The following is a 16599-nucleotide window of genomic DNA, read 5'->3' as shown; positions in this document are numbered from 1 at the left end:
CATCTTTCCTCTCCCTTTTCTCTGAAGGATGACCTCAGTCACATCTGCACTCCTGAGATTAGGGCTTTTAATTTTCTTTCTCTTCAACCCTTTTGTTGGCTTTCTATTCCTTCATTTGATTCTAATTCCTCTGAACCTAGCAATAGCCTAGATGAAAGCGTATTTCAGGAGGAAACTAGCCTACAGTGTAGAGGGTCCAGCTTATCTATGCCATGCCCTGACAAACACTGCAGAATTCTAAAATCCTCGGAAGTGACACTGTCCACAACTCCCACCCGAAGCCTTTAGGGTTGGGACAGCAGAAATGAAACTCTTCCTCAGCTTGAGGATATCTGGTGCGTGGCATCATTACAGGTTTCTAGGGAAATGTGCGGTAGAGGATCAGGATCTGTGTCCCATTTCTCCCTTTATGTCTCACTAGAAAGTCTATTCTCCATTCTTGGAGGAATTGGTTCCAGCAGTAGATGATTTCCCACAAATGTGTCTAGCCCAGATGTTCAGAGGGCACTGCAGCTGTAGGAGAGGTTCTCCATGCTGACACCTGCCACAGCCGCGTATACTTCTGGCACCACCAGCTCTGGGACTTGCAGCACAGCCTTGTCATTTGCTGTTCGAGCAACGGTTTCTAGGCGCATACATAGCTCCTTCAGTGAAGGGCGGCTGTCCTCACTCCAGCGCCAGCAGGATTTCATAAGGCCATACCTGAAAGTAAACCAAAGAAAATGAATTCCTTGGCCAGGCAAATGTATGGGGAGCTTCAGCAAAAACCCTGCACTTCTCTCATCTACTTCTCACTTGCCCTCTCCCATGTTATTTCCAGAGAATGATATTCTTTCTCATTTTCTTAATACTAAGTCTTTTATGGTCATCTTTTCCACAGGGTGCCTTGTGTAATAGGAATGACTGAATATTTCTCAAACCACAACCATTATGTCAGAACAGTTTTTTCTTTTTCTTCTATTGCCAGACACTCTTTCAGAAGTTAAGTGTCCTCACTTCTGGATGTTACTAACTTATAACATTCCAGACCATTGCTATAATTTATCTACTAGTAAAATAAATAATATATATAATTTAACATAATTTGCTTGATACAATTGTTTATTGTACAGAAATTTACCCTTTCAATGCTGAAAAATTTATACCACCACAATAATTTTCTTTCACTTTATAGTTTTTATTTTTATTTTATTTTTTTTAAAGATTTATTTTATTTATTTTACAAGCACAGGGTACAGTCAGAAGTGCGGGAGGGTGAGAGAATTCACCAGAGCCAGAGCGGGGAGCAGAGCAGGCAGAAGGACCGAGGTACACTGCTGAGGGGAGCAGCGGGTGGCAGGAGAGGTATGTGCGCCATGTGGGACCCTCCTCTGGTGGCCGGGGAGCAGCCAGGGATGGAACAGGCGCTGCAGAGGCTGCAGGCAGCTTCGCAACCCAGCGCTCAACCGCTGCGCCACCGGGGAGGCCCTTTATTTTTATTTTAGAATACCACAATAATTTTAATAGAAATATATGTTCGTATTTTCTCTCCTGCTTTCTTATACTCTAACCTTTTCTTATGTTCTATAGCAATACTTTTTGTACTTTATTGATTATGAAATTCTGTGTATAATTTTTAATTGTTCCATTTTACTACAACATTGGTTTACAACTGTCTCTATGTGCTGGCAATATTAGGTATTCTGTCTTCCTAATTTCTTCTTACCCTTTTTCTTCTGGTTGACTTCTAAAATGTGCAGAGCTGGGCAACAGTCAATATTTTTTTTAAGTTAAATATTAATAACAGACAGTAAGTAACTCCAGTGCAATGGATTTTATGGCAGCTATATTAGAACTGAAGCCAGAAGACTGACATTTAGAAAAAACACTACTGCACTTGCACTGGATTTGGTTTGCTTCTTACCTACTTCAGAGTCTCCCAGATAGCTAAATTTATCAAACTTAGATTCCTAATGTAGTTTTTATTAGATGGGTGTGAACACAGATATACACATACCTATATATGTGTGTGTGTGAGAGAGATATATGTCTGTACATACACACACACACATATATATAGGTTTGTTTGGTCCATATCTGTATACCAGCACAGATATATGGCACTTCGAAAAGGGCATAATTGGTGGGGAGCAAAAAAAATTTGGAATGAGAGAAGAGTAGGTCTTTAGAAGCCACTTACATGTTGTGTGTGCAACTACTGGGTCTCTTCATGATTTTCCTTCTTTGGAGATGCTGTAAGATGCTGGTAGGAGGAACTTCCGGATATGGTGGTGCCCCTGTTCATATGGAAAAAAGGAGAGTAGCAAGAGAGTTTTAGGGAAACTCTGGAACCTGAACTGGAACTAACGCTACTCTCCATCCTCCTGGGCTGACAGCCTGCAGAGGAGCTAGCCCAGGAAAGATGTCTAGATGCAGTGTAGTTGCTCCCTGGTGGTCAAGTAGAGAATTTTGGCAAAGAGATGACTATTTAGAAAAAAACTGATCACTGAGGAGAGTGCTGAGTCTTTAGTAAAATAACAAAATAAGCAAAGTGATAAATAATACCTGCCCTCCACTCTCCAAATAGGAAAGTGATGCAGTTAGTCAGCCAAGTGGACCAGTAAGTCTAAAGATAACATTTTTGTTTATTCAAGGTCACTCTTGAAACTATCCTTTGGACTCTTAAAACATCCCAAGAAGGATGGAAGGGAAAAAGATGAAGGAGGAGAGAGAAGAAGGGTACAGGGATGGAAGGAAATCACATTACAAAACTTTTTTGGAAATCAGGTTTGGATTCTATGTCAATCCAGTACTTTTAAGATTGCACTTGAGACCCCTTTTGATAACATGTCATTCACCACCCAGATAAACACACTTGCTTATTTACATATAGATACACTCTACATGGGGATTTCTCTTACCTAGAGTCACCATCTCATACAGCAGTATCCCAAATGACCAGCTATAAAAGAAACAAAGCCATTTACTGAATTCTTTTTTCTGCCTTTCCTAAAGAAAGCTCACTTTAATATAAGAGGCCCACGAGAAGGCAGGGAAGGGGATCTGAAGGTGTCTGATAAAATGAGCAAAATAATAATACCATTAGAAAGGACTTCTCTCCAAACCCCTTTTCAAAGTGTCTATTTCTGTTGAGGAATGGATTTCAATCTCCTATCTTATATATCTCACATGAATAGATTTTTCTGTTATTTGTGAAATTGTGTGTGTGTTTGTGCAAACACATTCACCCAAACCAAAAAAAAAAAAAATGCCCCTCTGCATCTTTCTCATCATTTCTATTCATTCCTTCCTGCTGAAATTCCAGTCTATATTTTTAGCACAAGGCCAAGGGAAGTTTGTTATGTATCTTATGTTCCCTCCATTGATCTTATTGACCAAATCCAGGACAGTGTTAAAATAGCATGCGTTATACCTAATTGGAACCAGTATTTTCCTAAATAATATAATTTGAGAGAGAGATATTTCACTTCTAAAGTGTCATCATTAAATGAGCACTATTTCCCAGTTAAACCTTTTACTCCCAGATCTCCATTGATAAGTTATGGAAGTCTCTTAATTGACTCAGCATATTAACCGGCTTTCTAAACTTTCTCTGCTGCTCATGACTTCTATGGATAGCGAGAAATTCCATGTTGTATCAATGTTCCTCTCCAAACAGCTGAGTTTTATGGCTACCAAAAGTCAATTGCAATGCTTTACAATCCTTTTTATGCCAATCATTGTGTGACTGTCACTATGTAATCAGTTAAATATTATGTTAGCTGATTAATAAACACACAAAAAGGTGTTAACTCCCTGAAAACTAGGTTGAATGCTCTGAAAACATAAAAATAAACCACCACAAAGAAAGTGTTGTGAAATTTTCTGGGTGAGACAACTGTAGAAAATTGGAAAAAATAAAAACAAAAATCTGCAGGCAAACTGAAGCATCACAATTACTTTCAAGTTTCACTCTACCTAGAATCATCCCAAACTGAATCTCAAAATAATTCATCATGATACTGTTTATCCAAGAGATACAAAAGGGACCCTACCATTTTAAGTCATCAGATAATGGGTTGAATAATCTTTTTCTTGTTTTTCTCTACTAAGATTGTTAATCTAATACAGAAGGAATACTTCAAAATACACTAAAAAGTATTACAGCCAGAAGGCAGATATGAACTTTGTCACACAGCACACAGTTCCGCTTGTGAGTCTGTCTGACTTTCTAAGTAGAGGTTTCACTTGTAGACATGATGGACAACAGATCCCATCATGTTCAGGGACTGGAGGACCCCTAAAAATATACAGGGCATGAACAAACCCACATGTCTGCTTTGATGCCAGCTGGTCTCAGCATAAGCCGTTCTGGGGAGAGCCACTTGAGTGGTATGGTGCGAGCAGAGGAGATGGCTCCACGGGCATGAACTTCATAAGCCAGGCCCAATCCACAGAGCTTAGCAGTAAGATCACACTGGATCAGGATGTTCCTGGCTGCCACATCCCCATGGAACAGGTGCTTATCCTGGAGAAATTCCTATCAACATAAGATCAAAGATGGATCAGCTGTCTGAAGTGACAGTTTGGGTCACCAACCAGAAGAAGCAGTCTTAGCAATACTGAAAAGACAGGGACTTTTCCTACCCTGAACAAGTCTCATTAATAATGACATATCATCTCCAAGTCATGATGATGAGTCAGACATGTTTGCACTGTGTTCAGGACTATCAAACTGAGCAAATAATCCAAATAAGATTAATTCTGTGTTTGGAATGTATAATCACCTACTCTGTGTTAATCCCTCACTCCTGCCTGATTTTACACTCCTCCCATATAGGAGCCAGCTGAACTCTGGAAAAGGGGATAAATTTTAAGTTTCAAGCAACTGTCCCCAGAACAAGGTGAAATATGCATAGCAAAATTGAGTGTCACAGTAATGAATTTATATAAAGATTTTCTATCATCTCATTTTATCCCTAAAATAAGTAGATGAGGTGAATTAAGGAGTAACTTTTAGATAAACAGAAATGATTATCAATAAGGCCACCCAGTTATTATGTGGTACCAGATATTCTAATTTATAAGAACTACTACAAATTCTGCTAATTATTCTCAAGCCAGAGCTTTTAAAAAACACAAGATTTTTCACCCCAGATTTATCTAACCAAAATCTAGGAAGAGGGACCTAGTAATCTATATTTGTAAGAAATAGCAAAATGATCCTAGCACAGTCAACAGGCACTGGCCAACAACGGAGGACACTGAGCTGCCAGAGTGATTCCCACCAACACCAAGCCATGCAAGGCATATGAAAAAGCTGGAAAAGATATGTGTGGCTAAAGAGCTGGAGATTACCAAACAAGAATGAATGCTTTAAAAAAAATAATAAAAGGTTATGGTAGAATTTCCAATCCATGGGGAGAAAGGAAACAGTGAGACTTTAGAACAAAAAAGTATACTGTCATCAGAATTTTAAAGGATCTGACTTTGAAATTGTTAAAAGTCAGGGAAGAAAATAGTATTCTATTGCCTTGAAACTGGTAACCAAAGACCCTGATGAAGGCATCCACATGATGCTGCACCCCTTTGGGGCACTTCTGCTGTTATGTTTCAGAATGCAGGGGAGGCTGCATCCTGACACCCTAACTTTATCAGATGAGCATATAATGACGCCTCCAACCCCACAGATTGCACTCGCTCATGTATGGTGCTCACATTCACCCCACAGAATTTCGCCTGTACCTACTGGCCTCCTCTCATCCCCCTACAAGGTCTTTTCCCTAAATCCCCTGATTTCATTTAGAACCTGGTAAATTTCACATCTTGAGGTGGCAAGATAAATCAAATACTGAGGCTACCAGAGTAGAAGGAGAGAAAAAAGCAGGGAGGGAGCACGGTGGCCTGTGGTAGAGGACTAGGGATGTTTTGTTGGTGGGTGTGATGTGGTAACAACATATGAAAGAGGTAATCTTTTATCTCTAAATTATATACAGCTTTGAAAACCAATGTTACCTCAATTAAAAAAATATATATGAAATACTTAAAATAGTATCTTCACAGAGCCCAGATTCTTCTATAGCATATACTTATGTAAAACACAATTATCTAAATAATTTCATAGAATACTCCTTTAAATTTCCTTAGTAATTCTGGTAGAGGTAAACTTTTTTCTTAACCTCTAAGTTCTTTCTTTTAATCCTCTATTTAAGTTGGTATAAAATAAACCAACTTGTGTGGTCCCTTCTTATTCCTCCTGCTTGCTCTTTATTCTTTTTAAAGTTTACATGTTTCCTGTCACATTCAGTATCAAAGCAAAACTCTAACCAAATATGTTCTGAACTAGTTTTTCTTGTTATCTCAGACATAAAATTGTATACTGTCTGGCTTGTTACCTTTCACCCATTCAGTTTCTCTTCCCATAACTTCTCTCAACTTGCTTCCCAATTTGCCCCTTTTACATCTGTTAGTATTTATGAGAAAGTAACAGTATCAAGGAAATGGACATATAGCTCTTGGTGTTTGATCTTTAAGACAGAGAAACTTTTTTTTTTTAAAGATTTATTTATTTATTTATTTATTTATACAAGCTCTGGGTACAGTCAGAACTGCGGGAGGGTGAGAGAATTCACCAGAGCCAGGGCAGGGAGCAGAACAGTCAGAAGGACGGAAAACACTGCTGAGGGGAGCAGCGGGCAGCAGGAGAGGTCTGTGTGCCATGTGGGACCCTCGCCAGTGGCTGGGGATCGAACCAGTGCTGCAGAGGCTGGGGGCAGCTTCGCAGCCCAGGCTCAACCTCCTACCAGGGGAGGCCCAAGACAGAGAAACTTTAGAATCCTTCCTGTTCCTTCTAAAAACCCTAGGTTGACCATTTTTGGTATACAACTACCATCATCTAAATAATTTCATTAAGAAGGAACTTAAAACAATTTATTAATGCATGAATTTCTACCTCCTAACTAACATCTGATTTCTTTTACAATATATACACCATTTGAAAATATAAATATGAGAAATATGATATCAAACATCAGGCTAACAAGAAAAATCCCTTTATCTTTTGTCATTTGCCCACTCTTACCAGAGCCAAAAGGACCTGCTTCCCAATGTGATATATTTGTTTTTCTGTGAGATCATAAAGAAGGCCATCCATCGTCATCACATCCTAAAGTGACAGAGAAAAAAAGCATTATATCAAAGTAACATGAGCAGCTTACTTTTTTAAAAAGAGGAGGCAGAGATAGTCCTAATATTCTATTTATTTTTTAAAGATTTATTTTTTATTCACTTATGCATAGCAGAACTGGAGTGTAGGCCAAAGGTGCTGGGGTGAGAGGATTCACCAGAGACAAGAGTGGGGAGCAGAACAGGCAGATCTACTGAAATACACTGCTGAGGGGAGCAGCAGGTGAGACAGGAGAGGTCTGCTGTGCCATGTGGGTTAGCTCCCTGGCCGGGGACCAAACTCATGCTGCAGTGACTGGTGATAGATAGCTTGATAGCACTGAGACTTTAACCCCTGAGCCACCAGGGAGGCCCTATTCTTAATTTTTTTTATTATGATTTAGAGGTATATGTTCATACTTCTTCAGATGTATGTTATCATACCATACCCACCAGAGTACCCATAGTCCTCCACCATAGTCCAGTTGGGCTCCCTCCCACACTTTGCTCTCCACCCTCAGTTTTACCATCAGATAGCCTCAGTTTTACAATCAGATATCTAGGGTTTGTTTTGGTTTGGTTTTGTCTGACCCTTTGCTTTTTTCTCCATAGTCCACATATGAGTGAAACTGTCTGGTAGAGATAATCTTAAATGCAGATATCATAACTAAGGAAAAGATAAAAACATAGGGACTAAAAGTCATGGAGAGACTGATATGAGATTCTCAGATATGATTTATTGAACAAGAAAAGCAGTAAATAATGTAGTTGAATAGCAGATGAAGACAGAGCAGAATAGCAGGTAAGAAAAGCAAGCATAGGTAAGACTATTGCAGGGTAAATGAAGATTGCTCAGGCCTTTGCACCGCTGGCCTCTGTGGCTATCACTTGTGCCTTGAATGCAGGAGGTGCTTAGACCATGGGCTTAGGGTACACAAGCCTAATGGTAGACACCTGGAGTATGGTGTGGGCATGCCTAAGTGGGCACACCTGAGCTGACAGGCTGACCATATAAGGGCAACGTCACAGGGGACGGAGAGCCATGGACAGCAGTGGAGAGACCATGGAAGAATCCCAGAGAAAGCCCGAGAAGATTAAGATTTGCCAGGGATGGGGAGGCTGGCAAGCCCCCTGCCTGCCCTGCACCTGCCTCTCTACGAATGGTGTAGAAAGGTCATTAAAAGCCTGAAAAAGCCACTGAGGGCTCCAGGACTCTCCTTTACTTGCTCCGCCCTACTGCTGCCTCATCTACAAGTATCCACTGGGTACAACAGCATTTCTCCTGGAGGTGGGATGTGTGTGTGTGTGTGTGTTATTAAGCAAATTAAACAACGCATCTTTATTGAATGCATACTATGTGTCAGAGTCTATCATCAGAACTCTTTGAGTACAAGAATGAGCAAAATAAACATTTCTGCTGTCTTCTGGAGCTTAAAGTGTCTCAAACACATGAATCAGGATGAAATAATCACACATGAGTATATGGCCACATATATGGCCCTGAAAGAAATGTAAAAGCATCCAAAGTTGGAGAAAAGGGAGCTGATTCAGTTGAAAAAACAAGGAAAACTTTTGATATGATCTAAAGGAGGATTGGGCATTGGCTGTGTGAAGAAGCAAAAGGAGAAGTTCAGTGTAACAGGAAATCAGTGTGAAGATCATCTGAAACCGAGAAGTATGATAGCTTTGAAAATTGAAAAGAGACTTTTTTTTAAAGATTTATTTATTTATACAAGAACCGGGGTACAGGCCAGATGCATGGGAGGGCAAGAGAATTCATCAGAGACAGAGCAGTGACAGAACAGGCAGACTGACAAAATAAACTGCTGAGGGGAGCAGCGGGCGAGACAGGAGAGGTCTGCCGCACTTTGTGGGACCCTCACCACCGGCAGGGATCGAACCGGTGCTCCAAAGGCTGCGGACAGCTTCACGGTGGGGCGATCAACCGCCTGCGCCACCGAAAGGGGGGGCCCCCGAAAAGAGACATTATTGAGGTCAGAGTACAGAACAAGCTATGGTTGGGTAACCTATTTAAAAGGTTTAAAATACCTAAAGACTTGTGTATTGTCCTATTTGCATCAGTGAATGGGAAACATTAACATACACATTTTCATATACATGTAGTTATACAATAATCAGCATGTTAAGGAAGCTCAATAGCTCACTTCATTCTGAACTTGCTCATTGGCAGGTGAAGAACTAACTAGGGAAACATGTAGCTACCCTCAGGGAGCAGAGAAATAAAGAGAAAAGTAGGGACATTGCATGGAAAATGACTTGCATGTTGGTTAGGAAATTTCTAACTATTTTTTTTAATATGAATTTGAGGTGCAAATCCTGCAAGTTGAATTTCTCCTCTGGTCAGCCCTCACATACTAAAGTGATGTTACAGAATCTAAGATACACCTGACACTCCACAGCAACCAAATTATAGGCATTACTAATAGAGGTTATGTTGCTATGTAAATACCACAGCTACAAGAAAACAGGTACTATTTTGAGGGTTTGCCATGTACCAATCACTGCTATGTTTTATAAATGTAATATCTTTTAATTTTAATAATCACTGTTACTCCTATTTTACAGATACAGAAACCTCAGGCTCAAAGAGACGAGTTACCCAAATTCACAAAACTAGTAGTTCTTGCCTAAAGTCTGTGTACTAAATTTGCACTGCCCAGTAGGGTAACCCTTAATCACATGTGGCTATTTAAGTATGTATTACATGCATTAAATACAATTTCTCCACCACAGCTCAGGGGCACCATAGCTCCACATAATTAGTGGCTGCCATACTGGATGGAGCAGGTATCAAATATTTTATCATCAAAAAAATTTCTATTTGAGGGGCCTCCCTGGTGGCACAAGGAGTTAAGATGCAACCTATGAAGCTATTTGTAGCCACTGCAGCATGAGTTTGATCCCTGGCCAGGCAGCTACCCACATGGCACAGCAGACCTCTCCTGACTTACCTGTTACTCCCCTCAGCAGTGTATTTCAGTGAATCTGCCTGTTCTATTCCCCACTCTGTCTCTGGTGAATTCTATCACCCCCCACATCTCTGGCCTATAACCCAGTTCTTGTATGCATAAATAAACTTAAATTTTTTTTTTTAATTTCTATTTGATATTGATGCTCAATCACTCTGTTATACTATTGGAAAGTCTGTCTACCTCATCATTTGTCAGGTTAATTGACATGTGAACAGCTAATCAGTGGGTAACATCTCTCCCTGGGAGCTCACCTTGCGACAGGTCCAGAGAAAGCTAAGCAGATCCCCCTGGGCCACATCCTCCAACACCATGTAGAGCGGCAGCCTTTCTGTGCAGCAGCCTTCCAGCTGAACCACATTCTTATGCTTCCCCAGGTACTGATGGAAGTGAATTCGCCCTAGGAAATCCTGCACCTCGGGGAGCCCAGCTGGTTCTGTAGAGGACAGAAAAGCCATGAGTAGTCAGAGCATCACCAATAAAATGGGAGGCATGAGACAGGAAGCACCCTCAGATTATAAGTCTCAAGGCCCACAGCGGAGTGAAAATAGACAAAAAGTAAATGGAAAGGGGACCTCCATGTCCATGATCTTTTATCCAAAGTAACATAGATCTTAGAATGGTATTATAGGCTCCCATATGCAAAAAAAAAAAAAAAAAAAAAAAACTAGTGTTCTATTTACATTATAATATTAGGCCTTTTGATTAATATTCTTGCTTATCCTTGTTCTCTTTATGTATCCACCATTACTGGCTCAAGTCTTGAGTATCAGAAAAAAGAGAACTACAGTCCCAGAGAAAGCTATCAAATAATGAAGAAGAATGAAAGACAACCTCAAAACCCTAGTGCAAGGGATATTCTGTTTGGAAAAATCAGTCCTAACAATCTCAATAGTCAAGATAAAGCTGGGAAAAGGCCCCAAAAAGAACAGTTCTGTTTCAAGCCTTTCACTTTCTGTCCCTTTCTTATCCTATACACAATTGTGATCACATCTGTTAAAAACATCTTAGTGTCTGCAAAGCCTGTTAGCATCCACTTTTAGAGATTCAATGTCGAAAGTCTAACACAGCATTTACCTTTTAAAGTCTTGAGGACAACACTCTTGGGCTTAGCAGCATCACCGGTGTTCATCTTGGTTCGATAGATAACCCCAAAACTACCGTTCTGGATCTGTTCCAGCTCTTCAGAGAGTTGCTCCCGGGGCACCTGTAGCTTAGCCAGAGTACGTGTGGAAGCCTGTAGAAGGCTTTCCACTGACCTCTCCTTAAGTGGCACAAACACATTTCCTCCAGGTCCTGCTGCTTCACATCTTAGGCCAATCGATGGAGGTGTGGGGGCAATGCCTAGAACAAGAGATGATACCAAGCTGTTTACCCTATTCTAGGGATTCTGGGAAAGCAGAATCTGGAATAAACTGGCAAGCAAGTTCCTTTAGCAGTTTCCTTTCTGACCAATGTGTGAGTTCTTTCTGATGTTTCTCTATGAAACACTGTCGACACCAACCTCATAGAGCTATTTTAATACCCCACCAAGTCTAAGAAAAGTCAAGATGGGCTTCTGGAAAGTGGTAATGACATTTCCTTTCTATCTCCTTCAGTATTATAGTTAAGTATGTGTATAATAAGGAGATAATTAGGAAGTTCCTGAATAGGTACCTAAACCACAAATACTTAAAGGTGCTGGTAACTGCTCGTGGGAATCATCATTTAATCAACCAAATTGTTTCCAAAGGTAGAGGGGAGGTATGGATAACTACCCTGAGCTAAAGCTATTCTTTCACCATCACAGTTTCATATCACTGCCAGGATTGTTTTCTTTCTTCTTACCCTTAGTTTCATGTAAGACCTTATTCTCTTTCATTATATGCTCAGTAGTAGTCCAGAACAGCATGTTGTTACCTCCTCCTTACCCTTCAAAGACTATTATGAAGACTATACCTTTTTGTCATACATTCTAGGAATACTGATTAGAACTGGAATGTATTATGAATAAATTGTCTTTCTTCAAGGCTGGTAACAAAACCTTCAGCTTCGCCCACTAGATCTTCTTCCACACTCCTTATTCACTTGACCAAAGATTTGATAATGCAAATTGGACATGTGTCAGAAACAAGTCACATGAGACTTCTCTTCCTTACTCTTCTTTCAGCTAACAAGCATACATCAAGTTTCTATTCATGGCTTCCTAGTGAAGACCGCATCCCCTCTCGATTCCATACCTCTCCCATTGCAAGGACACAGACCTCTTGACTTAGGACCATTAAAATTTACAACTTATTTTCCACAATGCCTATCTTCCCCGAGCCTCTGCCCAGCCCAGGTTCCAACTTTACCTGGGAATCCAGAAGACTGCTGTTGGGCTCTTTGTCCTCTGATAAAAAGCCACAGGATGACCCCAAGAAGGATGAAGAAGATGCCAACCAGCAGGGTTGGGATGATAATGATTTCATACTGTTGATTCTGGATAACTGGGTAGAAAATCAAGCAAGAAGAGAATGAATAAGAAACCTAAAATGAGAGCCACACAACCTTCCATACCCCCTAGTTCCCAGCTTGTCCTATGCGAAATAATCATCTCTTCTTTCTTCCCCTTTACTTACATTCAATGGAACCACTCCTGGGAGCATCTCTCTACTCAGAAACCCCAGTGTCCCTTTTTCTTAGCCCCTCACATGTGCTCTCCTGGCATTTTCTTAGCCCCTCACATGTGCACTCCTGGCATGGGCTGCACATCTGAAATTCTGATTGGCACTTGCCCTCCCCTTCTTCAAAGATCATGGCCTCTAGTACCCTTTCTTTTATCACCACTATTTCATTTCTATTAGAAATCCAGTCATCTTCCTTCTAGAATCTCTTCCACTCTTGGCCTCTGTAGTGGCAGGAATGGACACAGTGCAGGTTTTCTATGATCCAGCAGACCAGGTAAAGGAGGAGTCAGAGTTCAGTGGTTTTTGAAGGTTTTTTATTATGATTTTCCAGGTATACGGCAGGCAGGGGTGCTGGGGGGCTGGGGGGCTGGCAGGCCTCCCAGCCCCCAGCAGATCTTCACTCTGGGCTCTTTGGCATTCTCTCGGCTTCTGCTTCTCTCGCTTCTCCTCAGCTTCTGCTGCTTCTTTCTCGACTTCTCTTTGGCTTCTCTTTCAGCTTCTACTGGCGTCCCCATGACGCTGCCCTTTAAAGCACAGTTAAGACTGTGCCCAGGTGAATCCCATCTACCTATGCCCACACCCTACTCCAGGTGCCTACCACCAGGCATGCATTCAGGACCGCAGGGATCCATCATCTATCCTGATGGCGGGAGGGGAGGGCAGAAAAGCCTGATAACTTTTACCTTACCCTACAGCCTCCCTCATCCTAAAATCAAGCTAGACATCTGTGGTTTTGTACCTACCACACAACTTGTCACTGAGGCTGCATCCCAGGAGCTCTCGTCCCATGCCCCTCCCATCTGCCATCACCACGCAGCTGTCCACGCTGTGCTTGATCCACGGGAATGCAGGGCACAGGTGAGAAAAATTCCCAAGGATTAAGTTGTTCTAAAAAAATATAAGGAAGCATACACAGAATTTTGAAACACCTACACAGTGATTGGTTATTAGTCACATGGCTCTCTGGAATTCTCAGAGCCATCCATCCATCTCTTTCATCTGCTTGGTCTTCAGGCTGGAAGAACTTCTTCCTGGCATTTTTCCTTTCTGAACACACAGCAGGTCTAGTGTGATCTTCTCTTCCCCTTGCTTGCCATTGTTTTTAAAATTATTTTTTCAAGAATTGGGCCTCCCCAGTGGCACAGGGGTTAAGCACAGTGCTGTGAAGCTGTCCGCAGCCTCTGCAGCATGGGTTTGATTCCTGGCCAGCCAGGGAGATTCCCACACAGTGTGGCAGATCTCTCTTGTTTTGCCTGCTGCTCCCCTCAGCAGTGTTTTCAGTCTGTCTGCTTGTTCTGCTCCCCACTCTGTCTCTGGTGAATCCTCTCACCCTCCCGCACCTCTGGCCTGTACCCCAGCTATTGTATAAATAAAAAATAAATCTTTAAAAAAAAAAAAAGAATTTTCTCCTACTCAATTCTCCTGCTCACAGCACTGTCTGAGCAACTGTGGTACATGGGTTCTGTTAAATAGTTCCTAAACAGGCCTAGTTTTCTGTTGATGTGCATCACTTATTCTTTAAACAAAACACGGAATTTCACTTTTATACACAGTTCAGACAATTTAATATATAGCTGGTAGAAAAATGAATTAAACATTTGTTTTCTTTCTCTGAAACATCCCCACTGCAGCTTCACAGCCAATGAACAGACAGCATTTATCAGTAAAAGCTATTTAATTTAATGCTGCAGCTCAGCATTCTAAGGCGCTTCCCCTACCCACTATATAGAAAATACAGACACTCATTCTCACCAGTCTATAGATTCAAGGGAGTGCCAGTACCAAGTTGTCTTCTCTTTCTCTCACTCCTTTAAACAAAAAGGAAACATATTCATGTAGTTCAAAAATAAAAATGTAAAATGATATCCCCTAAAACCCTCAACCACCCCAGCCTTCTCCATTTATCAGGTTCCCAGTTCTCCAAGTAGACTATAATTACTACTTTGTTTGGCCAAGAATTCGTTATGTGCATCACTTTTAATTCTATATAATCAGCATGTGTTGGAAATGACACCTCCAAACACTTGATTCTTTCTTCCTGCAGAAAACTGGTGGTTACCACTCTTCCATATATCTACAATATTTCTTTACCCTGATTCTTTGGTCATCAAAGCCTACTTCTTTAATTCTCCTTTAATTCTAATTGATCTGAAACAAATATCACTATCATCCACCATTTAGTTAATCCTAATTACTGTCTGTGATCTGGTTGCATACTGATTTGATAAAAAGGTAAAATCAGAATTGCAGGTATGTGTTACATTAGCCCTATGGTGCTATCTTATATTACTCATTGTGTTTCACTGTTGATACTAATAACCACAATGTTACTCATTGAAGAAAGTCTCTTAGTGCCTGAAATATGTACAGAAGCTTCCTGGTCCCAACCTATCCTCTTTTCACTATTGCTGGAACTGCATGAGACTCTCTGGGGGTGATAGTGAAACAATTCTTTTGCGACTCAGAAGAGAGATAGGGTGTGGTCACTTGACAGAAGTCCAAGTAAACAAAGGAGTAATCAGAAAGAGTGAAATTGCAGGAGGGTTGGGGAGGATTCTTATCTGTGGATTTATACCCAGCCAGGGATCTGTGAAGTCAATGACTAGTAAGACAGCAAAGTTCACCTCATCCAGTTTGTAAGACCAAAAGGCAAGGTGAAAGGTAGTTGAGAAAATTTCCACAATTCCACAGGACCACATGGAAAGAAATGCACTAGTAAGTAATAAGGCAAGGAACAGAGAACTGGAGAGGGTAGAGGAATGAAGGCCTTAAAAAGTAAAACATTAGCTCGGTAAGGAGAATCCAGCAGTTTTTGAAAATTTCTCACTGCCATTCTTATCCTTATTTTCCTTTCCTCTTACTTCCTTCTAGGGCCTTCCCAGGTGTAATTCTTTTCACTCAGGCAGCAGCCAGTTTAGCCAGTTTGGCTCTCTGGGGAAGGAGCAGGCTGGGTGAGCACAGGCTCTACCATCGCACAAGTGGAAGAAAGGCTCAGGCAGCTGATAGTTCAAACTTGTGAGCTCTGCCCAGAAGCCAAACTGTATGCCCACTAATACAGATTGAAGGGGGAACTTTATTTTTTTGTTGTTTGCATATTTATTTATTTTATATATTTTTTACATCATTTTTCATTTTTGACAATGTGTGCATTTTCATCTTGGCCATAGCCCCCAGACAATTCCCACCCCCTTGCTTTGATCCCACTCCTTCCTACCCCCCGTCCCCAGTGTGTCTCTGATTCATACTTGCTTGTTGATTTTGAATTTTACTTTATTATAATTAATCTTTTTCCTTGTCCCTTATTTAGGTTTTCTAAATCCCTGCTATGAGTGAGACCATCTGGTATTTTTCTTTTTCTTTCTGCCTTATTTCACTGAGTGTGATCCTAAAGGGAGAAATTGAAAGCCCTGTCTGTAGCTGTGTCTCCACCTACTACTGCCTGGGGTGGCCACAAGTGGCCAAACACACCTACCTGGTGACTCCAACCCTGATTACGTTAACAGGGACAGGACCTGGAGTCACGCTATTGCAGAGCTCCCACCCTAGCTGCAAGGGCCTTCTACTGCACTTCCTGAGCAAGGTTTACTTGTGCATAGTTCTATTTATGCAGAAATAGTTTAAAGAGACTTATTAACATGTACCCAGATGCTTGAGCAAGGAGATAAATGTAGATAGCGTGGTGAGGCCTACTCAATAAATTGGTGTCCAGATGTTCCTACCTAAAGCCCTTTCCTTTGCTTACACTTGGGCTAGAGGGTCATGGAATAGAATGAGTCTAGAATTCTCCAGGCATATCCCCCAGGTATTCCCGCATGAAG

At 41.1% G+C, this 16599-nt stretch overlaps 1 protein-coding gene across 1 annotated transcript; it reads right to left on the bottom strand.

Annotated features, from left to right (window-relative positions):
- Nucleotides 1-497: 497 nt before the first annotated feature.
- STYK1 (serine/threonine/tyrosine kinase 1) lies at nucleotides 498-13588 on the bottom strand (the record flags this gene model as incomplete). Its single annotated transcript, XM_084256472.1, has 9 exons — nucleotides 498-702; nucleotides 2180-2276; nucleotides 2901-2941; nucleotides 4311-4519; nucleotides 7061-7144; nucleotides 10388-10569; nucleotides 11211-11477; nucleotides 12467-12601; nucleotides 13525-13588. The coding sequence occupies 9 exons, from the start codon at nucleotides 13586-13588 to the stop codon at nucleotides 498-500; spliced, it is 1284 nt and encodes a 427-aa protein (XP_084112598.1).
- Nucleotides 13589-16599: the final 3011 nt, after the last annotated feature.

This window comes from Talpa europaea (genome assembly GCF_964194135.1).
Source record: "Talpa europaea genome assembly, chromosome: 15".
NCBI lineage: Eukaryota > Metazoa > Chordata > Mammalia > Eulipotyphla > Talpidae > Talpa > Talpa europaea.
The sequence above is the reverse complement of the archived record's forward strand: the minus strand, read 5'-3'. Positions and strand labels throughout refer to the sequence as shown.